Source organism: Phyllostomus discolor, chromosome 7 (assembly GCF_004126475.2).
Source record: "Phyllostomus discolor isolate MPI-MPIP mPhyDis1 chromosome 7, mPhyDis1.pri.v3, whole genome shotgun sequence".
In the NCBI taxonomy this organism is placed as follows: Eukaryota; Metazoa; Chordata; class Mammalia; order Chiroptera; family Phyllostomidae; genus Phyllostomus; species Phyllostomus discolor.
This window is the reverse complement of record NC_040909.2, coordinates 129,531,422-129,557,479: the sequence shown is the minus strand read 5'-3', so window position 1 is coordinate 129,557,479 and position 26,058 is coordinate 129,531,422. Positions and strand designations below refer to the sequence as shown.

At 46.8% G+C, this 26,058-nt stretch overlaps 1 protein-coding gene across 3 annotated transcripts in view; it reads right to left on the bottom strand.

The window, feature by feature from the left end:
• Window positions 1-26,058, bottom strand: part of NSMCE2 (NSE2 (MMS21) homolog, SMC5-SMC6 complex SUMO ligase) — a 205,187-nt gene that overhangs the window by 66,632 nt on the left and 112,497 nt on the right. The window contains exon 5 of one of the 3 annotated variants that reach the window (XM_036031416.1): window positions 1,360-1,902. The exons of the other annotated variants lie outside the window; for them this stretch is intronic. Coding sequence (XP_035887309.1) covers window positions 1,607-1,902 — 296 coding nt within the window. The 3' untranslated portion in view covers window positions 1,360-1,606. Of the gene's footprint in view, window positions 1-1,359; window positions 1,903-26,058 lie in introns of those variants that run through there. 3 annotated transcript variants of the gene reach the window in all.

Here is a 26,058-nt window from a genome sequence, read left to right as displayed (position 1 = left end):
ACCATAGCATTTTAGTTTTAGGCTATTTTAATGATAAGCGCCTCCAGATCCGGTTCCACTGGCACTTTGCAGCACAGCATGGAAGTGCGTTTGACTCAAGTTCAACTATATTTAGAATCCTTTTTCACACTGCATCATTCAAGCAGATGTGGGGACAGCTGTTGCTATTCTTTCCTAGAATCTCACTGAGAGGAAGATTTCAGTAAGGTTTTTAAAAATACATTACACAGGTGCTGTCTCTGAGTCAATTAGCACATTAGCTATAAAAAGAACACAGACAAATTAGGCTCCTTTTCCACAGGCTCCGAGATGGGAAGAGTTTCTCTGTTTTGATCAATGTATTTTCATTTGGTTGTATTCCCCCCTTGCCCCCCCCCCCGCCAAAACAAAACATAAAGTTCTCCCTGGACTTTTGTTGTTGTTGTTAGTAGATGCTCTAATATTGTTGCAGAATAAAGTGAGGCCATAAAGTCCTTCCTTTAGATTCAGATTCAAGTAACAGTGACTGACGTCGCACAGAAACTCTGCAAAATGTTTCCATATCCACTGTGTCATTTTCCCCAAGAGATTTAAAGGTAACCAAAGCAACCTTGAATGCTAAGTCTTCGAAAAGGTGAGAGGTCAGAGAGCTCGCTGAGAATCCCAACAACAAGGGAATCTAAGTAGCTCGGGGTGGTGCAAAGAGCACCCCCGGTTCAGCAGTCCTGTGTGGGGGCGAAGCCCCTCCAGTCGGGCTGCCTCCGTTCTGAAGCGAGGACTATGGGCGGGGCTGGTCTCGGGGCCCCAGACCACCCTGCTGGCCTCTCTCCTGCTCTAAAGGGGGTCGCAGCTCTGAGGCTGCCTGTCACCCTGAAGCCTGGGCCGGCTCGGAATTCTCTGAGTGGGCACAAGTCCACCGGAGGAGTTGTGAGAGCTGAGGGAATATCCCATGCGTAAGGGCTATTTTTTAAATAGAGTGGGAGTACCAAAAAGTAAAATTTTTACCCTCTGAAATTTTACTTCAGTTATTCTGAAGCCAATACTATTCCAGTGCTGTGCTGTGCTTTGGATCAGGGTGCCTGGGTGGAAACTGAGAGACAGGCGGAACCGTCCTAATCGTAAAGTCACAGAAGAGCCACCTGGGCCTTCCTACGGTCTCCGCCTGGGCTGTGCTGTGTCTGGAGGGGCCCGCCCTCCCCCCCACCAAGCAGCACTTTTCCCATTACCCGGTTTCACTGGCACTCCCGGAGGCTGGTGAAGCAATTTCCAGGAGGTCAGGGCCAGTAAGAGAGGCAGGCAGAACGGGCGCCTAACCACAGCTCCCTGGCTGCGAGGCTCCGAGCCTTCTTGCACACGGCAGCAGCGGCGGTGGTTGGTAACTACTGCGTGTTTGCTGAGTCGGGCGCTGCGCCAGCAGCTCCACACGGGAGGCTATCTTCTGCCGTCATCGCAATAACTCAATGATGCTGGTATCATGACCGTTCCCATTCACAGATGTGGAAAGTGAGACCAGAGAGGTTACCTCGCATGCCCGAGGTCAGACAGCCACTGAGAAGCACAATCGAGACTCCAGTTCGGGCAGTTTGCTTTACGACTTGGTAAACAACAAATATGCTGCGTGGCCTTCTTATAACAGCAGAGCTGCCCTCATCACAGTTTTCACCCACAATTTAGGTGAAAAGAGCCCACGGCCGCCTAAGAGGGCTCGACACCAGAGCGCCAACTCAAGTGCAGCGCAGGGCGCCCAGCTCTCGCACAGCCGACGCGTGCACTCAGGGCTGCGCCACGTCATCGCCTGCGCCCGCGCCCACGCACAGGAGTCAGACACAGACAGCGCGTGGGGGCTGCGTGCTGAACGGCACTCAACCGAGGTGGCCGCGTCTGCACCATGCAGATGGAAGTACTGACTTCTCAGGGTCATGTCTGTGTTTTAAAATTAAGAGACAATGAAAATGGAGACAACTGTACTTGAACGACAGCAATTAAAAAAAATTAAGAGACAAAAGCTTGACATCAGAAGAATAAGCTACGACTCTTAAGTCAAGGGCATCAGTGGGACAGAGGTGAATATAAATGCCCCACCAACCACATGCAGCCTGCAGACAGGTTTCGCTCAGCTCCACACTGTCTTTAAACAGATGGTCAACAGCCACTATTTAAAAACTAAGACATTTAATTTAAAAACCCAAACTTCCAATTTCTCTAAGAAAAACTGGAAGATGTGATACCAGACGGGACACCTGCTCACCAATGGCAACAGAACCAGTTCTACCCATTCCCTTTCCTCCTCGCCCCGACGGGATTGTGAGTTCGAGAACTGTAGGCTGGAGAGAGCGTGGAGGGAGACCTGGGTGGGCATCGGCGGAGCCTCCCGAGATTCCTGAGGACTGTTTCAACACACCAGCCGGTGTACTCCGCCAGCCCTGCTGTACAGCACGCTGACATTTTGGTCCGTCAGTCACCGAGCCTTCATTTCCGCCTCGGATGACAAAATGAACCAACAGCTCGCTCTCAGTTTTGTTGTCTCTGAGAGGAGAATGTCCCCAGCACTAAAGCGCCACCACGAAAGCAACCAGTTGGGCCAGCGACCTTTCTGTGGCTCCAGGCCCAATGACCCACCCTGTTTTGCAGCGCTCTGCACACTTAGGGCAGACGGCGAACTCTGTCTCACCCACATGTTTTAAGGAAGAAAGGCTGTCATCGGCAAAACTTTGAATCTTTTGTAAAGCCATCTTAATCTGCTTATAATTGTCGGGAGAGCCGTAGGCCAAGAGTTTACTTTGAGAGCACTGACCCCTTCTGGGTGGGTGGGTGGGGCTCTCTTCCCCAGAGTTCTGTGGTCCCTGCAGCTGCGCTCCCTCCCGTTCAGGAAGACCGGCGGGGTCTGCAGGGCAGCAGCCTGGGAGGCGAGCGTGCATTTGAGAAAGTCTTAAGTTGCTAAATTAAATAGGTTTATTCAATCCAAACATAGTTCCAGATCAGCCACACCAGTATACAACGAGATTTCCCTCACTAAGTTCTGGATTTTATAATGTAATAAAAATGTTTCTTCAATTAGTCAGTGAATTGCTATTGAATTTTCTCTTCCTTAAATAATCTTTACACATTTAACTGCCTTCTTCTGTCTGGGTCCTGGACAAAAAAAACTAGAAAACACATAAGGGATCAAATGCATTGCCAGAATTACACATTTGGTATCATTTTATATTATTTCAGCTAGGCTTCAAATAGAGACTTTCTTTTTAAATGAGGTTAATAGGATCATTTCTAAAGAGGATTTATTTTAATACTCTGTCTGATGAAGGGAATATGCAGTTTCTCTCCCTGTTAAAAAATTCCTGCTGGTTAGAAAGTCTGCAGTGAACGCTGCTTTATTGCTTCAAATAAGCAGTTTGCACAAAGAACAATAAACCTGTTTAATGAAAGAACTTAACAGGCTTAGCAGATGTTGCAATCACAGGACATTTTAGGCAAATGGTTTTAAAGGGACATTTCCTCAGTTTAGAGACCGTCTGGGAAAGCCGAATTCAGTGGCTGTTCCTGCAGGCTCTCTCGGAGGGAAGAGTGGGCCCATTTTTCTCTAGCAGAAGTACAAGCCTAAGCTTGCAATGAACCCACTTCCAGAAAAGGTGGCCGCAGGGAGTGGCACAATTCAGGCCACATTACCCACGTTCCTGCTGGGATTGCTAATCAAGACACCCCGATGGGTTCTTCAAAAAAAAAAACAAACCATCTTTACCGTTTGCTTGGCGACAGCTTTTGGGGGGTCAAGGAAAAGCGCTGCTTTCTCAGCTATCCGATGGCCACCAGAGGATGACGCAGCAACGGCTCCTGCTCTCAAGGAGCTTCCGCTCCAGCAGGGAAACACCACGCCGCGAAAGACACGCTCATCGGCGTACGAAGTCCAAGCTGTTTCTTACTAATTCATAGACAGAATAAAACACCGCACTGGGTTTACTAGGCCATTTCTCTGCTACCGGACGCCACCTTCAGAAGGACAAACTCCTTAAGGCTGAAGAGGGGTATTACCACCCACCTACCAAGAAGATGGGCAAGCGTGCAAAGAAGCTGACATGCTAAATGCGCCTGCTCATTTCTTAACAATAAAGGTGAATGATGTACGTGATTATTTTAATAAATAACACGTTATAATTAGGTCTGCTTAGTATCTCCACTGTTAGTTAAAAAAAAAAAGATTAAAAATTAAAGTAGCGCCTTATCAGCTGAAAGCGTCAGAAAGGTGCCTCACGACCAGTCGATGCCCTAACCCCGCGCACACTGTACCCAAGGTGGAGCAGACCCGACTTATTCCCGTCTACTGACCTGGTGCTGATGAGTGCTCTGAACGGAATGACCGTATCACGGCGTATCCCATGACAAACGTGTTTTGTGAGAGAAGTCTTAGCATGGCCTTTCCCGTCCTTAAACAACAAGACCATTTTCCCAAGGAAGCCACTCTCCTGGCAGAGGCAGAGAAACTGTTCGAGCCCCCTGCTGCCGCCGTCAGCCACCTGCAATACATGGTGTGTGTGTGTGGGGGGGGGGGGACAACCCTTGATGAATCTCACACTGCATCTGTGCATCTGTGCTCACTGCCTCGGGCTCCATGTCTCTCCCAGCTCCCAGGTGCACCGAACCACATCTATCACAATATTTATCCTGCAAATAGCTTTGTAAGGAGAGTTAGAAGGTCCTTTTTGATGATCTCTTTTGAAAAATACCTATGTATTTCACTGGCAACTCTACACGTTTGGAGACAGTAGATCACACGAATCCACTTACTAAAAAAAAATTAAAACACGCCGAAATCCCTTCATAGTGGTTCCAGTTGATGTATTCTAATGACTCTACAAACACACAATGTATTGAATATGTTTTCCATTTCCACCTTTGACTATGGCTCTGACCTCCAGCCGAGTGTGCCTCTGTTCCCAGCCCATCCCGGCTCTCACTGTGAGCTGAACTCGCTAGATGGTTAGTCGGGGGGCAAGATGAGGTGTGAATCCTCAGGAGTGTTGCATGCCCACGTTACGCACAGCTAGTGAAAGCCTGAAGGCCAATTGCAGTTTTCGGACAGGTTGCAGTGAGTATCAGTTTCTAGGACTGTAATTTGTATCAGAGAATGAAAAACAAAAGAATATTCAAAAAAGAAAGAAAAAAACCCCTTCTGACCGAAGCAAAAGCACACCAAGGATCTCCCCTGTACTTGTGCAATAGTCACGGCCGAGGAAACACCTCTGCCACTCCGCTCCCGCGGTCACAGCACCATCAGTACCTAAAACGATGGCTCGGCGCTTGGAGCCGCCCCAGGCATGAAGGGCGAGTGGAAAGGTCGCTCCAGCATGCCCGGCAGAAGCCAGCGGTATGAGAGCTCCCGGGTCCTGGCCAGGGCATCCCTTTGCTTTGTCCGCTCCAGTACTGATCTCGGGGTTTCCCTGTCACCCCCTGACTTTCTGCCCTGGGCAGGAACCAGATGGGGTGGCAGGTAAACCCAGGAGGAGGGCCAGGACAGAGACCTGAGGTGGCCCTTACTGGTACCACCTGAGGGCCCCAGAGATTGCTTAGTGTCGGAAGGAATGCGACACTCATTCTGCGTATGTGGAGAAAATTCCCTGAACTTTTTTCTTTTTATCAAGTAAATTTAATTAAATGTTTAAAAAGATACCTATATATCCATACTTCCTTCCCTCCATAACAACTAGACCACCATCACTGAATTATAATCACTTAAAATCCAGCAAACGTCTCCGGGGCAACGAGCACAGCTTTGTGAACCCAGGCAATTTATGTTCAACAGCTCAAGCGCGTTTCTTTTTGGAGCGGCCCTCCCCGTCGTCATATCAGACATATTAAAAGCTGTGTTCATAACCCACATTAAAAACAAGTTTATGGCTACAACATTTCTGAAAGAATTTTTGTATCTGAACTTACTTGGCTACCAGTTACCCATTTAATTTGTAGTTTGCTATGTGGTCTCAGTCATCACTGCTAAATTTCACACTTAATGAAGATGTCAAAATATTTGGCTTTATATTTGCTTGCTGAACACTTATTGTTGATCCTGTACTTCTTTGTGTTGCAGAGCCAAATATTTCTCTTTCGAGATCAAGATTCTTGAGGTTCACCAGAAGTACAATATGATTTAGTCCCTGGGCCCCGAGTGCCCACTGCATATATCATGACGGCCTTGACCGTGGTGGCTGGAGAGAGGCACCTGGAGAAGACGGCGCCTTCCTGAGGCCTGGCAGGAGAGATGCAGGGTGCGCACGGAGGGAGGGAGGGAAGCCCAGGGGAGGGAGCGGATGGGGGACAGAACCACGTCACAGAGACGGAAGCTCAGCGGAACAGCAGACGGGACATCTGACCATTCGAGAGTCACTCTGTGTATGTCCAACAGGGGACACAGATGAAGAAGGCACTTTCCGTTCCCCTCAAGGAATTCACAGCCTGGAAGGGGAGCTAGGACTTAACAGAGCACGTGAGAGGCAGGGTGTGAAAACTGTTGTAAGAAAGACCTTGAACACCACAAAACAGAGCGCTGTGGCCAGAACCACCGAACTGCATTCTGGGGTCGGGGGCGTCTTCCACACTGTTACGTGGATGGGGCTCCCAGGTCCTGGACGAAGGGATAATAAAAGGCTTCTGTGAAAGGCAGGTCTGTTCTGCCGTTCACGAGCAGAGAAACCTCTATGAGCTTCCCTTTGCTCACCTGTGATGTGAATAATGAGACTGACTTCACTGGGCTATTAGGAGAAAGCAGAAAGCTATATGCTCAGTACACCACCTGTGCCAACTCCATCTTTCCTTCCATTTTTTCCCTCTTTCTTTAAAAAAAAAAAATGTATGGATGAGAGAGAGAAAGAGAGAGAGATGAGAGACAACAATTCACCGTTCTACCTACCCATGCATTCACATTAGCTGATTCCCATAGATGCCCTGACGGGGACAGAACCCGCAACCTGGGCATACTGGCACAATGGTCTAACCAACTGCCTACCCAGTCAGGGCCCTTCCTTCTTTCTTTACTGAAACGTCCCCTGAGCTTCCACCTCATGTCGGACACCCTCCCAGGCACTGTACTTACAAGAAGGAACGATATGCACAGGTTTGCCTTCATGAACCTTTCAATGAGATGAAACGATTAGACAGATGACTAATTATTCCACAGATGGTGACAGGAGGAAAGGGGGCCGAGTAGAAGAATTAGCGTGAGCAAAAGCAAAGACGAGGTGTGTCCGTCCAGAAAGCAGTCGTCCAGTGCTTTGGGAAGAGGGTTTTACTGTATTTACTGTGGGAAGAGCATCACCATATTTACTCCGCTCGCGTGGTGCTCCTCACAGAGAAGGGTGGGCAGACGGGCAGCGACAGCCCACCGGGGGCTAGGACAGAGTGCCCGTCGGTGTGTTCTCCCACTTCCACTCTCATCAGAGGTCACGGCTCTCGGGAAGGCTGTGCGGAGAACGGACTCACGGCCATTTGTCAGTGCTGGCTGTGGGCATCGAAGGGGCTCGGGGTGAGACGTGAGTAATGGATCGGGCGGTTCGGTCTAAACGAAACTGAGCACTCCGCCTCTGTAAAAGGCGTGTCTGGAAGAATCTGTGCTATTTCTTCAGCAGAGACCTCGAGCACTGGAGCAGAACGGAAGACCCAGGGGGGAGGCAGACCTCTGGCTGACCGGCGCGCACGGAAGACCAGGGGATGGGAGGCACACAGGGCGGCGGAGACGGCCCCAACTACGTGGCTCAGCCCAGATGTCGTGCTGTGCTGAGTCACCAACACGAAGCCAGTGAATTGGAAAAAGTGAAAGAGGTTGGATACCGGGGGCAGAGAATCCTGCATTCAAGTTCTAGCTCTTTCAGTTACTAGCTTCTCATGCCACTTCATCTTTCTGAACCTTAGTTTCTCTTGCTAAAACCAACTGTGGGTGTTAGCATGCACCTCACAGAGTCGTGGGAATGGTTAAAGACACTGCACTGCACCTGAAACACAACGGGTGGTCAATACACAGTACTTCCCCTCCTGCGTTCCTGAAATAACTGGGGATTCACACACAGAAAATGTTCTAGGTCTAGAGAAAAGAAACACAAAATCTGAGGAGCTCAAGGGTAAATGGCCAGTGTGGCAGGGGCTGGCACCAAAGGAGCAAATACAAAGGATGAGAGTGTAGGAAGACAGGGAGACGTGGCCTGAGGATGACTCACTGGGCAGCTGGCGGTCCACAGACAGGGTCTTACAGGCTGGGTACCACGACACAGAGACACAAGCCGTCTGCTGGTGGGCATCGTAGCTCATGGGGGGAGATAATTTTCAACCAAAGGTTATGATGTATGACAAAAAGTGTGTCCCCAAATTAGGTACAGATGACATGGGAGAGTTAGGGAACAGGGAACAGGGTAGAAGAGAAATTGGGGGAAGTTTCGCAGAAGCTGCAATGAGAATTGCATCAAAGGACATCCAACTTTTCCCAAGGGGAGTGAGAGAAAGACATTATTTCACGAAGGATGAAGACCGTGTGGAAGAGAAGGCAGGTAGGAAGAATTTTAGGGGCCTTTTTCAGCTCAGATGCCCGAGTCGTACAGGATAAAAGCAGAAGTGGGGAAGATGGGAAACAAGAATGAGTCAGGTGCTGAAGTCACACAGGATAACTTCTTATTCTATTTGTTTTATTATCTTCAGATTGGTCAAAAAAATTTTAAGACCAGTCAAGAACAAATAGATTATCATCAGAATTCCAACCCTAGTCAATGAAACTAAAGATGCGTTTATCCTACATAAAAATTAATCTAATTATGCACATTCTACATAAATATACAGAGATGAAAATACAAAATTAATATAAGGAAATTTCCTGAATTTTTATGAATCCTGTTTTGTTAGTCTACTTTGCAACCCCTACATGTTCAGTCAATAAGTCAAATATTTTTCATTTCATTTTCATTACTTTTCTGTTTTGAAATATTGAACATGTGAAGCATTCCTCTGCACTTCGGACCTCCAATACTGCCAAACAGTATGGCTGAGCCTCACCTGTGTTCCAGGTGAGCAGGGAGCGGGGCACAGCAGCCATGCCTTTCTGAGACACAGTCTGAGAGGCCCTTGTCTCAGGAGCTCTGGGAGTCCTCTGAGAGTGACATCATCACTGAGGTGAATCATCAGCCACACACTCTACCTGGCGAAAGGAGACGGACCTGAACACGGCATGAGTTACGCTGAACAGGGAGCAGGAGGAGGCACCTGGCGGGGGCTGCTTTAGAAAACCTGGGGACCTAACCATCTCCGGCCCCATCGGGAGACATGCAGGTTGTCAAGAAATGGTAACACCCATGAGCCCTCAGGGTTCTAACACACAACACAGCAACCCAGCTCCACAGGGACAGAACCTAAGTCCTGGGAAGGATACCAGCCGACCAACCCCTGTCTATGCGCTGAGCCAGGAACCCCAGAATTGAGAAACTGACCTCCAACGTGACCTTCATGTCTTAGCCCACTCTCCTAAACAGAAAGACACACTTCAGAGGATAATCTGATGAATCACAATCATATTGTGGTGTAAAAAAAAGAATTAAATAAAAACCAGTTGCAACCTCCAAGATGCCCACAAAGTGTACGTCGGAAAGGTAGTTTTAAAATATACTTTCCAATTCTTTTGAGCTAAAATCACATTCAGGACGGTGTGGGAAGGCAGTTCAAACAAAAACTAATTTTGTTTAATGAACTAACCAGGAAGGCATTGTGAAAGTATTGTGCAACTAAATGCTTAGCTAATTACTGTGAGATCAAATAACTGTTACCATAGTTACTGCACACTGTTTTCCATAATAACTTTTATCACTTCAATAAATCTCTGTGACGCAACAAATATAAAAAGTTTACTGTAACATGACTATGATGTTTGGAAGGCCCGCACCGATGACTGCCCCGCTGAAGTTACCTTCCCATATTTGTCAGTGAAGAAGGGGTGATACCATTTCTAGCTGACTCAATACCAAAATGTTTCCCTGGCTGCTTTAAATGGCTGCAATGCCTCACAAGTTGAATTTCCTGGTCCCGTCATTCAACTGAGAAAAAAAAAACACACCGCCAAACCCCGAAGGGCCCCTGTAGCAGGACATGCAGTCTTTGAATGGGAATAGAAAGAACAGCAACCACCTGTAGAGCAGTGACCGCCCAGAGCCACGCCGTGCACTCGACAGACGTCACCCTGCATTCCTTCCCGTGCCGCTGGAGGGTACAGATGCGGCCCACTGTCCCCTGGCTGCCTCCTGGGAGAAGTTCCCGCTCAGGTCTGACTGGCTCCCAGGTCAATTCCCTTCCTCGTCACACAGCCTTACAAAATGACTACTTCTCTAATAACAGTTTCTCGCTGCTGTGTGCGGGGTTCAAGTTACACTAACGTGCCACGTGAGAGGCCCTGATACAGGACTAGCGAGCGGGGCTGCGCGCACAAGAGTTGCCGGAGCGCCACTGGAAGACGGTCCCTCTCTCCCCGGATGCGCTGGTGGTGAGCTGCGGTTATGTTACTGTCCCCAGGCCCTGCCGCCCCCGCGCCCCCCACCATCTGTATGGTGGCTGCCACTCCCCCCTGTACTCTGCTCGCCCTTTTCTACAACTACACGCTGAGATCTCTGAGCAAGTGAAACGGCAAACGTGGTCTGGTAAGTGAAGGCCGACCTTCAACTTGGATGGAGGTGATAAGATAAAGGCAGCTGCAGACTCAGAAGTCAGGCCTGACGTGGTGGCTCTGTGTGGCCTTGGGCAAGTCAGAGTACCTCTGGGGCTTCTCCTCTAGAAAATGGGGTGACAACCCCCACCTACTAACTCACAGGGGTGTTATGCAGATTAATTACTTCATGCTGTTGGGTTCTTTGAAGATACAGAGTGCTAAGTATAATAATCATTATCAAGGTGAAACACACACATGATTACAGTCATTAAGAAGCAAGACCGAGAGCCACTATCAAAAGGACAGCCTAGTGCAGTAAAAGCGAGTGCACGCCCTCCAGAACCCTGCGGTAGGAACCCCAGGGCTCCTGCCTACGAAACCTGATTCATACCCATTCAGCACTGTTCCAAAGGTTTTAAGAGGCCAAAAGCCATTTCATCCTCGGTTTCAAAGATGAACAGGTAGGATTCATGTCAGGGGCTGAATCAGCCTCGGATGACTCAGCTGCTGTAATCTCTCTCGTGGCAGGGATGCCAAAAGCTGACGCCTCTTGTTTTTGTCCCCCATGGCCTGGGCATTGAAACCTCACACTTGTCCTCGACTCTACCTGTCGCTTACTCCCTCCCCTCTCTTCTACTCCATCCACTGCTGCTACGCCCCAAATATCTCTCACATTCAGTCCCTCCCCTTCACACACACCTCGACAGTACCTTAAAACAAGACCCCCCTCACCACAATTACTGTAATAATCTTGTAACTGTCTTCCTGCCTCCAGTTTTCCCACCCGCTTAAATCCGTTTGTCATCCTGCCCAGGATGATCATGTAAAACAATTCCATGCACGCCACTGCTTTCAGGGTAAAATTCAGATTCTTTAGTGAGTGACATAGGATTTGCCTAAACTGTCTCCTATATACTGTCCCAGCTTTATTTTTAACCTCTCTTCCTTCTTTTTTAAAAAAAGATTTTATTAATTTATTTTTAGGGAGAGGGAAAGGGAGGGAGGGAGAAAGAGAGGGAGAAAAACATCAATATGATTGCCTCTTGCATACCCCCTAGTGGGGAACTGGCCTGCAACCCAGGCATGTGCCCTGACTGGGAATCGAACTGGTGACTCTTTGTTTTGCAGGCTGGCGCTCAATCCACTGAGCTATACCAGCCAGGGCCACCTCTCTCCTTTCTTACAGCTCCCTCAGCTCACTGCTACAACGCCTACTACACTGTGTTGAAACTCTCATTATTTGTAAAGATACTCGTCTTGCAGAACCCCAGAGGCAGAGACTGATGTTTACTTCAGCCTGGAAGAAGGCAGGTATGTACTCAATGAATGTTAAATGAATGAATAAATAAATAAGTGAACAAAGGCTTCCAGAGGATATGTTAACCAGTTATGTTAACTTATTTTGTTACAGTCTCAGCTTGGTGAAAGGCTCCTGGGAAATTAATTTGACTGATGTTTTTAACTACAGATGATGAGGACTAATTCAGGATGTCTTGTTATTAAGACTCAAGTGAACCAAGTTATTCTTTGCAACGATTCAAGTTTGCCTTCTAAGCTTTTAGACTTAGTTTGATTCCACAAACTACTGCCAGAAGCAAACACTAGAAGCATAAAACAAGGTTCTTAACAATTTTGTAGCAAGCGGTGATCATGGACACGTCTACCACAGCCCCTGCTGTAAGAAATTTCTCTTTCTCAAAGTCATGACAGGGACAGAAGATAAATTAATCAAAAAGTGACTGGAATACAGAGGCCTGTCACTGGAAAGTGGTATGGTTTTGTTTGCTATAGACAGAAAAGTGAAAGAAAAACAGCATTTTACTTCTTTGCTGTCAATGCCACTGGACATGTAAAACCCAAACAGCCATATATGAACCAACTTCTCTTACTCAAAGGAAAAGAGACAAATCTATGTTAATCCCCCAGTATCATCCAATTTAAAAAATCTTTGAACAGACAAAACACAAGAAACTTAAATCTCTACAAGTCATCCAGGAAAAACAGCATCTGCCAAGTTAACTTCACTTGAAGTTCACGTAATGGTCATGCAATAGAACAGAATCACCTCTTCTTTTAGCTTCCTACTTTTTGACACTCTTCCTCCTCCTGGATCTCAATTTTTATTTTCTAAGCTCGAGATGACTCCTGTGATTGCTCATTGGTTTTGCTCTGCAGCTCTGGCCCTGCCAGCCGCACCGTTCTTCCTGAAACGACTTCCTCCCGCGGCCCCCACACTTCTACGGGACCCTGCACCTCCCCCCTCCTCCCAGACCGTTCCTCCCATGACGCGTCTTCCTCTTTCCAGCTGACGGCCACGTGCCCGCCTCGGCCCTGTGTTGCTCCCGCTGAGACCTCAACATTCTGTCTGGATGTACAACTTCTAAGTCCAGGTGTGCATCCCCGACAGCCCAAGGGATGTTTTCAGTTGCTCAGCACACCCTGGCTTCAAAGAAAATGTGTGAACTTGAATAGACCATCTTCTTCTTCATTCCCCAAACAGTTTCTCTGGCCTTTATTTATTTATTTTTTTGGTAAGGGATTGATCATTCTCCAGGGTAAAACTCAGGATGAAACTTTGGGATCCTAATTTTTAAACCTCAGGATAAAACTTTGGGGTCCTAATTTTTAAACTTCTTTCTCCTTCTAACAACAAATGCAAGTGCCAGGGACAAATGTCCATTTCCTCTCCCACGTATGTCACAGCACCCCTTCCTTACATTTCTAATTGAACCAACCAAATACACTGCTCAAAATGCTCACTGTTTTCACACACAAATTAGTCCTCTCCTGCATCCAGTTTCTTCTCTTTCCGTCATGTCACCAGACTAAACTTTCTGCAGACAGAAACTTTGAATATAAAATATTTTTTAGTATAAACTTTTGTTCTTTTTCTTTGTATAAAAAATTTTTAAAAATCCTAGTTTGATTAGACTCCCCCTCATTCAAAAGCCTTCTATCACCTGTAAGATAAAGTATTCACTTCTTGATCCAGCATTCAACTCCCTCAGCAGTTTAGTCCTGACCTTCTAATCTTACTCCCCATAAACTCCCATAAAAGTAAATGGGACAACTACTAATAGCATAATCAATAAAATGTATTTTAAAAAACACCATGTGAGTGAAAACCCCTATACATAACAGTCCTCACTAAAGTAAAGCAGTAAAAGAATGCATACTTAGGGAAGGGACCCTTCACTGCTTTTCTGTCTGGCCCTTGAACCAAATGTTCAATGTCCTCATTTATTGTAAATCAGAGTTTTTGCCTTGTGGTATTCCTAGAAACACAGTGACTCTTAATCTCTCTCCTCGTCCTTCTTGATAAACACTCTTCAACTTCCTCTACCTCGACTAAGACTTAATTGCCAAGAAAAACAAAAGTGTACTACTTTATTTTACCTTCTATTTCTAATCTCAAGCTCCCAGTTCGTTTCTTTCATTGCTTTTCTTTTCTTCCTTCCTTTCTCTCCCTCCCTCCCTCCTTCTCTCTTTCTTTTTTTGTTTCTCCCAACAGGTACAGTGGAGCTAAAATTCTTGAGGATGCTTATAAATTATTCAGAAGTCAGGCCAACTGTAAGGAAAGTGATCAGTTGGATAGTGTTCTGCTCTTCCTCTTACGTAGCAGAACCGATTGACACGCACTTTAGAAAAACCAAATCCTCACAGAAAAAGACTGTTTATACCTCTGCACAGGCCCGTGCACCCTCCTCCTGCAGAAGGTGAACACGACGATGGCATCTGTCCTGCTTGCCACGAACCATTTTCATTGCTCAAGAAATTTCATTAAAGAGCAAAATCTGTAGGAATTTTGACTTTAACTTAAAAGAAAGCTACACATTGTTAGATTTTAAAAAGAGGATATGATGCTGAAATCCTTGTTGCTGTTCTAACCACTATTTCATTCTACAACTTGATGGTGCTTAAAAAGTTGGCTGTCCTGCCCTAGCTCTTGCGGAGTTAGCTGTTTTCATGTTTTTCATTTGAGTCACAGACTTTAGTTTGAAGCAAGTCAATACTTTTGTGGTGTGCCCTAGAGGTAAGATTTACCCAGAAATGCTTAGAAATAAAATAACTTATGACAATAGAGGGCGGATGCCCTGGCCAGTGTGGCTCATAATCCTGCAAACCAAAAGGTCACCGGTTTGATTCCGCGTCAGGGCACATGCCTGGGTTGCAGGTTCAGTCCATACTTGGGGCTCACGTGAGAGGCAACCGATGTTTCTCATACTGAAGTTTCTCTCCCGCTCTTTCGCCCTCCCTTTCCCTCTCTCTAGGATCAATACAAGAAAAAAATTAAAACAAAAATCAAAAGAGGGCGCATATAATGCATTTACACAAAAAATGCATGGGGAGGTTATTAGGGAGTATTAGTCTCAAATAATAGGGCTTAAGAAAATTTAAAGAACAACAACAAAGACCAACAGATGCTTGGAGACAAAGGAACCCAGGCATTTTAAGTGCCGTGTGGTGTGTCAGAATGAGAATATGATGGGGGCTCCGAAAGCCTGGGTTCAAGTTCAGGCTCTAGCACTTACAAGCCCTATGAAAAGACAGGGCTGGAATCAGGATGAGGTGAGTAGGGCACTGGCCTCAGGGGCAACCTTTAAAGGGGGTACAAAGAAACTCACTGATCAACATAGTGACTATTTTAATTCAATATTCTAAAAATCAAAATTAATGCCAAAACATCCATGATGAACAAAATAAAATTTTATTTTAGTTTTTTCATCCTTTAAAGTCTTTAAAAATTTTTTAAAAGATGTTATTTATTTATTTTTAGAGAGGGGAAAGGAGAGAGAGAAATAGAGGGAGAGAACCATCGATTTGTGGTTGCCTCTTGCACGCCACCCACTGGGGAACCTGGCCTGCAACTCAGGCATATGCCCTGACTGGGAATTGAACCAGTGACCCTTTGGTTCGCAGGCCAGCACTCAATCCACTGAGCCACACCAGCCAGGGCGGAACAAAATAAAATTTTAAATGAAGACAGAATTTAACTGACCCTGCACTTAACCTGAACACTCACCTCGCCTGCCTCCCCTTACTTAATCTTGGCTCTGTCGGACTTCGCATACATTTTCATTTTTTAAAGTGCTGCATAAATTAGTATTTATCTTGATCACCAAGTTTTTCTGGCACTCTCTTAAATTCTGCGCCCGAGGCGAGTACCTGGCTTGTTTCACCCTGGCCCCAGCCCTGCTCCTTGTCTGGGCTTCCTCGTTTGTGTAAATAGTAACATCGAAAACAAAGAAACATTGCTTTCCCAGAATTGTGAGGATTAAATGAGATATGTGCATGCGTGAATGTACTGAAAAGAGGTAAGGAATGTTTTAGTGGTATCGTTATTTTAGGAAGGGTAGGAAGCATCAATGAGGCTGGAAGACGGTCCAACAAAACCCCCAGAAAGGAAGTCAGGCCAGCTGCCCACCTTCTCTCTCCTGTCCGGTGCCAGTTCTCTCTGGGCCTTTTGGTCTCTTACAAGATTCTGAGGCGGCTTTGAGACTGGCTGCCCTGCCCTGGGCCGTGCTGCAAGGACAAGGGCCACGGGGTGCGACAGCCTTGGGTGGGACTCAGCAGAGGATATATACAAGGTTTCTTCTTGGAATATCAATTTTATCCATTGTGCTGAGTGTTATTTTTTGAAAGAAACAGGCATGGAGTAGAAAATCTAAAATACACAGAAAAGCTAAGATTAAAAAAGAAACTTCAGTGGACCTGCACGTTTGCAGCAGGCCACTCTGGGCCTCGGCTCAGCTTTCACGGGAGGAAGTCCTTCTCTTGCTCTTAGAACTTACCCTGGGGAGCGGTGGGGAGGTCCTGACCTCGGGGCATCCATCCCAGGCCTGGCTGGGCTTGTCCACGGGTGCATCTGACCAACACCCAGAACACCAATCACGTGCCAGATACTGGCAATCTGGACACCAATAAAGCATAGTCACTGTTTTCAAGAAGCCATCTATCTGGAGGTATGAAAGTATCAGAAGACTCTCTATGGTAGACTGAGACTTTCATTCATTCAAAACACTTTCGGTGCGTGCTGGTTCTTAGGCACTGTTCTAGGCCCTGGGGAGATAGATAGATAGCAGTGAATAAAACACAAAAATCCCTGTACCCTAGAGCTGCTACTCCAGAGGGACTGTTTAGTGGGCCCAGGACTGGGTTTGCTCTAGGAGAGATCAGACCTCTTGCCTCATTCTAGAGCACCAACATGGTAGGCTGAAACTGAGCAGCGGCGAGAAGCAATTTTTTAATTAGTTTCTTCACAGGGCAATCTGGTCTATCCAGGAGGGATAAATGGACGTTCCAATGTCTAGAAACGTTCTAGAGTCAAACGGACACCTCCGGACAGACCCTTTAGAAACTGCAATTAAGATAACAATTTCTATTTGGCCACTTGGAATATTCAAGCTGAAGTCTGAGCTTCTTGCAGACGGACACCATCTCAGCCCTTACCCCTCTCTCTGCCCGCTTCCTCTGGGCACTAACGCTTGTGGGTTTAATGCCGATACGGACTGAATAATACTTTGTAAACAAGTACTACCAGCTGCAGGTATCACTCTCCCTGCTACCTCACTAGGAAGTTCCTGCCCCAGGGGCAGGAAGAAGGGCAGTTGTGTATGTGGAAGAAGTGGTCAGGCGACCGTTCCAAACACACGGATCTGGTTCAAAAGAGCAACAGGCACGTGCTCATCCTCAACCCTCCGCACAGAGGCGATGGAACAGCCGGAGCCACTTGCCAGTCACAAGATGACTACTTGTCTCTGTAGAATGCCAGTCACAAGATTACTACTTGTTTTTGTATAATAGTGATTTCAAAATCACGATTTCATTTGATTTTTCCACCGACACCGTGAAGTAAAAGGGGTGAGCAATACCATTTCAGAGAGGAGGAAATGGACACAGAATGGGTCTCACCTCCAGTCACGCGGCTTACTAGTGCGTGCAAGGAAGCAACCCCCGCCCCCGCCCCGTGGCAAAGCTCAGCCGTGACACCAGGCTGCGGCTAGGAGCCGCGGGCTCCCCAGGTTTTCCCGGCAGACGATGGGCGCAGTAAGCTCTCGCTGTCTTATTTATCTCTGTTACCCCAGTGTCTGGAGCAACATTTGGTGAATGGAGGGATGAACAATGAATGGATGAATAATAATGAATAGATGAATGAAAGAGGGCACAACGAAAGGAAACTTTGACTCATACTTCAGCTTCAGAGAGCAGCTTTCAGAAAATTACATAAAACTGATTTCACAAATGCATTTCAAAAGCTTCTCAACTGCTTTTTCTTTTCTTTTCTTTCACTTCCTTGCCTGATTAGCTGTAAAACAAAGTAGATGTTTTTCCCTGACCTATTTTCAAAGTTAATCTTTAAATCCCTTGGTTACAAAATCATAAGGATCAGGGGTATTCAACCTTCTGGCGTCTCTGCCCCACACGCTAAATACACTGTAACACGTAATCACACACACACAAAATCTCATAATGTTTTAAGTAACTTTATGATTTTGTGTTGGGCCGCAGTCATAGCCACCTGGGCTGCAGAGGGCCGCAGGCTGGACACCCCTGGATTAAATACTTGTTCTGTGAAAATGTAAAATGGTTCGGGCACCAACAAATTTAAAAGTGTAAGTACACCGATTAAATTCCCAGACTTCAAGATATTAATAAAAGTTATATTAAAATGTCTTAAGCGTGATGAATCTCCAATGAGATTAGTTGCCAACATTTTAAAAGCTACTCAAGTCACAAACCCAATTACATGCGTATGGTAACAGCAGTGAAGCCAAACTGAAAAACTGAAAAAAAAAAAAAGGAAAGAAAAAAGATGCTTCTATAAACAATGAAGGCTTCCCAACACTGGATTAAGGCCACATCTGACAGCCTCGGTGTTGTCTGGTAGAAGGCAAGAAGCTTCGCACCCAGCCCTGTGACCCTGACTGCCTCCCCACTCTCTGCCTTGATGAACACAGTGGGGTGCAGCTCGCACACTCTTGCCCTGCACCGTCTCCAACGCACTAGTGATTGCCAATCAACGTTAAACAACCGATTTGGATGGTTCCACAAAAAAACTGCAGGGAAGGACATGATTCTGCGATGCCTATGGAGCACTCTGGTCGACCCACAAAACAGTGACTTTTCTCTCCATCTTCACTGGAGTTAGCACGGTTTTGTAGCAAGAGCTACTTGAACACCTTCCTCTGCGGGCCTGGGTCCACACACCGTGCTCCTCTGTGCACGCGGAATGAGACCACTTATCTGTAGGATACAACAGGCCTGCTTTGTCTTAAGTCTGTGCTGTAGGGCACACGGGGAGTTAAAGAATTAAGCCACGAGAGAACTCGAAGGCACTCACCTAGATCAATCCCTCACGTTAGAGAGGAAACTCAAGCCCAGGGAGAGTGAGTTATCCCTGGGTCAGCACCCCCTAAAGGAGGGGGCCAGCAGGACTAGAACATCGATCTTCTGGGGGAAATGATCAGAGGTGGAGAAGATGCACTACAGTACAATCATATATGTATGTACGTACGAAGGTCTGTCCGGAAGAAGTCCAGCCATTGTTAATACTTGTATATGTTTATGTACATGTATAAATAGGGTGGGCAAAATAGGTTTACAGTTGTTTGGAATCTAATAATCAATAATTAATCAATAATAATACAAGAATAAACTGTTTTGGGTACTCCCCACTGTAAACCTACTTTTGCCCACCCTTGTACGCGTGTGTGTGTGTGTACATGTATGTATATGTACATCCCCAGTGAATCAAAGTAACCTGTCCCAAACTGTAACCATCCTTTCGCAACGGGGCTGTTCTGGTGCAGTGCTGCTACTCGGATGACTTCACCCTCAGTTTTATCTTCTCGGTTCTATGCTGAAAAACACGTTTTCACATTGGCTAACACCAGCGACTCAGCCTAAGGAAGCGGACTCCCCGGGGCGAAGCCACAGCCAGGGACCCGCTCCCGCACATCATGCTCTGACTCACCGGAGACACATCTCCTCCCGTAGCCCTCGATCTGAAAGTCAAACCCGGGAGCGGTGTAAGCAGATGCATTCTGGCTCTGGCTTCCACACTGACTCTGGCCTCTAGAAAGTCACCGAACATTTCTGAAACACTTTTTAATGAAGTATTTATTGAGGAATTCTCGTGGCAAATATTATGTATCTGGCACTGAACGAGGCTCTTGACATATAGTATAATAATAACAACAGTCTTTTACAAGTAGGTACTTTGGGAACTTTATGATCTCACCAGAGCCTCTTAATGACCTCCCCAAAAGGGCAGTACAATTATTCTTCCTATTTCACAAGTAAGGACACCAGGACTTAGTTTTCCATTTTTTCTCCTTTCCTAGTGGAGGACCCTGAAGGTTAAAGCAGCCGTACGCAGGGTCTCCCTGACATAACCAGCTCGCTGAATGGCTGGGCAGTGGCAGGGCTAGAATTTGAGGTCACGTGTGCAGGTGCCTCTCAGGCTGTCCTCAGGAATGAGGTGGCTGGGAGTGCCCACGGCAGAGCGTTCTCTGCTCTCAGCCCTCCCTGGGCACTGTGTTAGGTAGAGTCTCCTGGCCCACGGATAACAGCCCCCAGGGTAACAGCACCCAGTGGCTGGTCGATGCGGTGCGGAGGCCTGGCTCCTGCGTCCCCCATCTCCTCCCACAGGTGTTGCTCAGAGTGGGTTCCAAGACCCCCAACCCGGGACACCTGCGTTCTTCTGCTTCGCCTCGCTGCTGAATCAGCTGCCTCCTTTATAAACGGGGAGGCTGGGTTAGATGAGCCCGATGCAGTTTCGGCTCCGGAACCATAGTGTGGCAAAACTGAAAAGGCTCGGGGGCTCACGCTTCCTCTCTGTACACCGGAACGCCATTTTCCACGCTGCCTCAGTTCTGACCACACCACTGTCCCTTCTGCCCAGGGCACCCCGCCGCCCCTGCCCGCACCTGGCTAACCCTTACTCACTCGGGACTCAGCCCACCTGTCATCTCCTTGAGGAAGTCTTCCTTGACACTGAGGATTAGGTGTCTCTCCCCAGTGTTGCTGTGATACCCACTACAGATCACTGTCATCACAACTCTACACTGCTTCGGAATTGCTTGTTTATGTGTCTGCCTTCTTGTTTTGGCAACAAAACCGGGCGGCTTAGCGCAACAGTCATTCATGTGCTCATGAATCTGCAATCTGGGCAGGGCTCGGTGGGAATGGCGTGTCGGCTGGGGCAGCTCTCCCGGAGCTGGGGAGTCGTCTCCCGCGTGGCCCGGTCACCAAGCTACCGAGTGGACGCTCGCCCCTCGGCTCTTTCCAAGGGGCGGTGCAGGCTCCTGCACAGCACGGGGGCCGGGTTCTAGGAGCCAGTGTCCCCAAGACACAGGAAGTGGAAACTGCTCGTTTCTTAAGGTCTGGACGCAGACACAGAATAGACGTCGGCCACGGTCTCCTGTCAGGTAGGCACAGAGCCCAGATCCAAGGGGAGGGGGTGGAGCCCCACCGTGGGATGGGAGGAGTGGCGAAGAACTTGGGGGGCCGTGCTGTGAAGCCACCACACTTCTCCACTGACTGCGGAGCTCCTGCTGGACCCGTGAACATGGCATCTGTCTGCTGAACCAATGGATCGGCTGCTGCACCAGCTGCCCACGCAGACGCCGTGGCGGCAGGCAGTCACTGACGCCTGGAAGGTTCCAGGCACCTCAGCCACAGCAACTGGCGAGGGGATGCAGGCTCTGAGAAAATGAGGCTTCATGTCTTACAGCATTTTAGACGGGGGAGGGATTTATGAGATAATCAACTTCTAATCCTTTATTTCACAAAAAGTTAACCCGTAAAGCAAGCAGACCAAAATGCTGAGGTGTATAAATAACAGAATACAGCAAGGAACCTATGTGGGGTGGTTACCCAGAAACAGCGATGAGTCAGAACCTGCTGTATGTGGCAAGTTACACTATTTACTTGCTCAGCTTCTTTTAGCAAGTCGGAGCTAATTAAACCCCGGGGCCTGAATGATGGGCACTGTTCATTTTCCCGCGTGTAAAGGGGGACACTATTCACTTCTGCAGACGGGGCCCCACGCGCGGCCATCGCGGCGATGGGGTGATCTGACACCGCACCGCACGCCCCGGGAAAACATCCTGTGGCAGGCCGATGACTCACACGCCATGCCATTCAGAAGAACGGGAAAGAGTGCGCAAGGCCTTCGTTAGCAGGCCTCTTTAAACACGACCGAGACCCCGCGGGGAACAGCAGAGGCAGCCGAGTCTGACTCGTTGGAGGTGGTGATTAAAGCCGAAGAAAATGAAATAACTGGACATCAGTTAGGGTCGAGTAAAAGCCTAATTCTAAAAGGTGAATTTTGACTAAATAATAAAAAAAAAGAATTAGTTTGCTAATTTGCAGAGAGATACCTAATTATAGCTTCAGAAACACATACTTTAAACCTGAAAATATTTCATCTCTCCTTAGGTTTTCTGAGGAGCTTCCCAAACACTAGATCTTATAGGAGAAATTATGACTCTGACCACAAAAAATAAAAATTAAAAAAATCCGTGAAAACTGACAATTAACTGAACACACGGTAGCCTTTTACCAAGAAAATAAAATCAGTTTTCCTAAAGGAATGAACCTTTTTCTCAGAATTCTTTCTGTGTGGCATAACATTTAGAAAATGCAGTTTCCTAAATGTAATTCCCTTGTAAATCAGATGGCCTACAAGACTTCCTCAGAAGCTCTCTGGAGGGAAGGCTCAACACTAATTTGGCAGTTCCATAATAACTTGTCATGAGGTGCTGGCTTCACGAGAAAAGCTAAGAGGTATGTGTGTAACATCATCGGCACTCCCCGCCCAGTACTCATGCAGTTACTACTTCTCACCCAGCACAACACCTGAGAGGTGAAAAAACCCCCTGGAACTGATATCAGAGATAAAGTGAAAAGTTAAAAACCAAAAACCCTCATGTGATCCATCTGAGACATTGCAGGAATTCCCCAGACACCCATCTGCTGTGTCTTTTTCATGTGGTGCCCCAAAAAGCCTGCCCCTTGGGGTTCATCGTTATCAATCAGTACTTCTTTATGTATCTACTACAAGCAAGCCTTTGGGCCGGGCACACACACACACACAAAAACCCCAGCAGGATCTGTGTACACCTGCTAGTTCCAATTCCCTGTCAGATAACATGACTCGCCATTCTTCGAGCCAACGCAACAAGGAACCCGGGGGGCGCAGATAAGCTCCCTCCAGATCTCCCCATTTCTGGTGTCTCACCTAGCTCTTCTTAGGCACAGCGTGGGAGAAGGGCAATTCTTCCTCTCTAGTCTGAGAAACCAATATAGAAACCCAGAATAGCTAAGCGCTTACCGTTGGCCAGGCACAGTGTTAAGTACTTTCTGTGTACTGTGATTTCAATTCATCCTCATTTTACAGGGAAGAAAAGCTAGGCTTCAGGGGTAGAGAGATTCACCCAAGGCTCCTAGCTGGCAGGCGACATGCTGTGAATGGCCCAGCTCTGCTCCAGAACCTGAGGACCCCTGCTCCCCAACAATCGCATCTATTTCTGAGGCTACGAGCATCTCCTGATGGCAGTCCCAAGGATGTTTTCAGCTCTTTCCCCAGACTTGAGACCATACTTCCAATGGTTTACACCTCTAAACTGATACTGTATAAATCTCTTACACTCATTATGTGAAAAAGCCAGACGCACTGTCCTAAGTCCAAGCCTGCTTCCCCTTCTGGGATCTGTGTCTTGTGGTGGTAATGTAGTATAGAGTACTATAGGGAAATAAGTCTTTAGACCACAGGTCCAAGTTCAAATCTCAGCTCTGACACTTAGCCCCTGTCAGAAATCAGGCACCTCATTTAACGTTGCTTAAAAAGCCTCCGCTTTGCCCTGGCTGGGTGGTTCAGGTAGATGGAGCACCGTCCTGTACACCAAGAGCTCATGGGTTTGGTACCGGGTTAGAGCGTGCACAGCAGGCAACTGATCCATATTTCCCTCTCTCCCCTGCTCCCTCCTATTCCCTTCCCTTCTCTCTAAAAATCGACAAACATATCCTCGGGTGAAGATCAAAAAGGTGCTCACAATGTGAGCATCTTTACCTTTCCATACCAATAAGCAAACATTGAATATAGTGTTTCAGAATGTTTTTTTTTAAACTAAATGTGTTTTTTTAAAGAGTTTATCTATTTATTTTTAGAGAGGGAAGGGAGAGAAATAGAGAGAAACATCAATGTCCGGTTGCTGGGGGTCATGGCCTCCAACCCAGGCATGTGCCCTGACTGGGAATCGAACCTGCGACATTCAGAATGTTTTTTAAAGTCCCTATCACTTTAAATAAACTTAAGAAAAGTCAAGCCTGCCTTCAATGTTCGAAATTAAAAAAAATATTGTGAAGTTAAAATATTAGAACAATGGCAGATTTGGGAACTTTTTTTTTTTTGCTTAAAAACCCTGGCCCTGGCTGGTGTCGCTCAGCGGATTGAATGCAGGCCTGCGAATCAAAGGGTCGCGGGTTTGATTCCCAGTCAGGGCACATGCCTGGGTTGTGGGCCAGGCCCCCTGTCTGGGCATGTGAGAGGCAACCGCACACTGACGTTTCTCTCCCTCTTTCTCCTTCCCTTCCCCTCTCTCTAAAAATGAATTTTAAAAAACCTTAAAAAAAAAAACCAAACAAAACCCCGATCAACATCACACAGTGTTCTTGCTCAGAGGACGCCCTGCGCTCTCGCCTGCCTGCGTGGTGGGGGACGGAGGACTCGGCGGGGGACCACGCTGGCCACCCGGCTCCGCCTCCACAGTCACAACGGGGAAGAACCGGCCTCATCAGCCTCACACATTTGGGCTCATGACAGGAGTGGCATTCAAGGCCTCTCATTTGTTTTGGAGTAAACAGAAAAATATTTTTGCTCAAAAATATTTCAAAGTGACTTTCTAGAGGTTATTTTGGCAACTGAAGGAAGCCTGAGCTCCAAACACTCCCCAGGAAGATCCCCTGGCAAAGGCTGGCCGTAGGTGAGAAAAGGATCCCTCCCAAACTCCAAATGGATTTTTGCAGCTGTGAGCTGAGACGCTATCATCCAAATTCATTATTCAAGCAAATGAAGTTAAAAAGTTCCCCTCCCTGAATTCGTCTTCAGGGGCTTGTGTTTGAGAACTTCAGGGCCAGTCGGAAAATCAGGAGCCGCGTTAGGTGCGGCAGGATGGTTAGGAGAGCGGACCTGGGCACCAGACTGGGTGTGAGCCTTGGCTCTGTCGATAGGCGCCCTCGGGCAAGCTACTGAGGCCTTTCTGTTCTTCCCGTCTTTACCAGGGAAACATGTAACATACTATCTGTACCCACCGCAGATGGCCGCTTTAAGCACTGTTTACATGAGGCAGGGCGTGTAAAAAGCACTGGAACAATTATCTACGTTTCAGGAACCACTTGGAAAAGGTTCACGAGTCTTATTAGTACAGCTGGACTTCGGCTGCAAACTGTATCAGGTAACGATGCTGGGTTTTACCCTTTGAAGTCTCAGTTCTTTGTAACCTTCTAACACATCTTCCAAACGTGTTATGCCTTGCTGACTGTCTGCAAGTTGCTTTTGTCCTTATCTCGGAAACAGAGCGACATTACCCTTCAGCTCATAAATCTTTCCAAGAACTTCTCCTTCTGACATGCATGAAAACGTCTAACAGAACATGAGTTAGTATAAATATTCCCTGATCATAGCTTCCCACAGTTTTAATTTTTGAAAATAAAATCTTTAATACATCTGGAATGCATTTTAAAGTATAAATTTTGGGTTTAAGTATCATTAAACCATTAGCCAATGGCTCCAAAAATTTCTCAAATAGCCAACTTCCCCCCACTGATCTGAAAATCTATCACACAACAAAATCTTACCTGTGCGTTTACACTAGCTCTCTATTTCTTACTGTTTTCACGGTGGAACTTAAGTTTCACCAAGAAAGGGACTCTGGTTGCTTTGGTCCACTGCTGGATCACCAGAGTGATGGCTGGGTCACAGGAATAAATTGCTGGAAAAACTTTCCTCTTCCAAGCTCTCAGCGTGATTATTACATTATTGGTTTTCTAACAGCAAACAAATGCTACTTTATTGACACAAATCAGAACTGACCATATTTACGGTTCCCTGTTAGTATTTGGCTTAGGATTTCATGTATGTAGTTTTAAGTAAAAGTGTTAACTTTTAAGAAAAAGAAAAAACACAGAATTTGGTCATAGTCATACTAACTTGATAAAATAAATTGGAAGATTTTCCATATTTTTTTCATGATTTGAAATAGATTAGAAAACACAGGAAGTATCTGTTTCTTTAAGATTTCACAACATTGAACAATGAGTATGTCTAGAATTTGCACTTTTAGGGAGGAAGAAATCTTCCTTTTAATTCTCTTTTTGTCAATTGTCATTCATTGTGTTAGTCACTTTGAGTC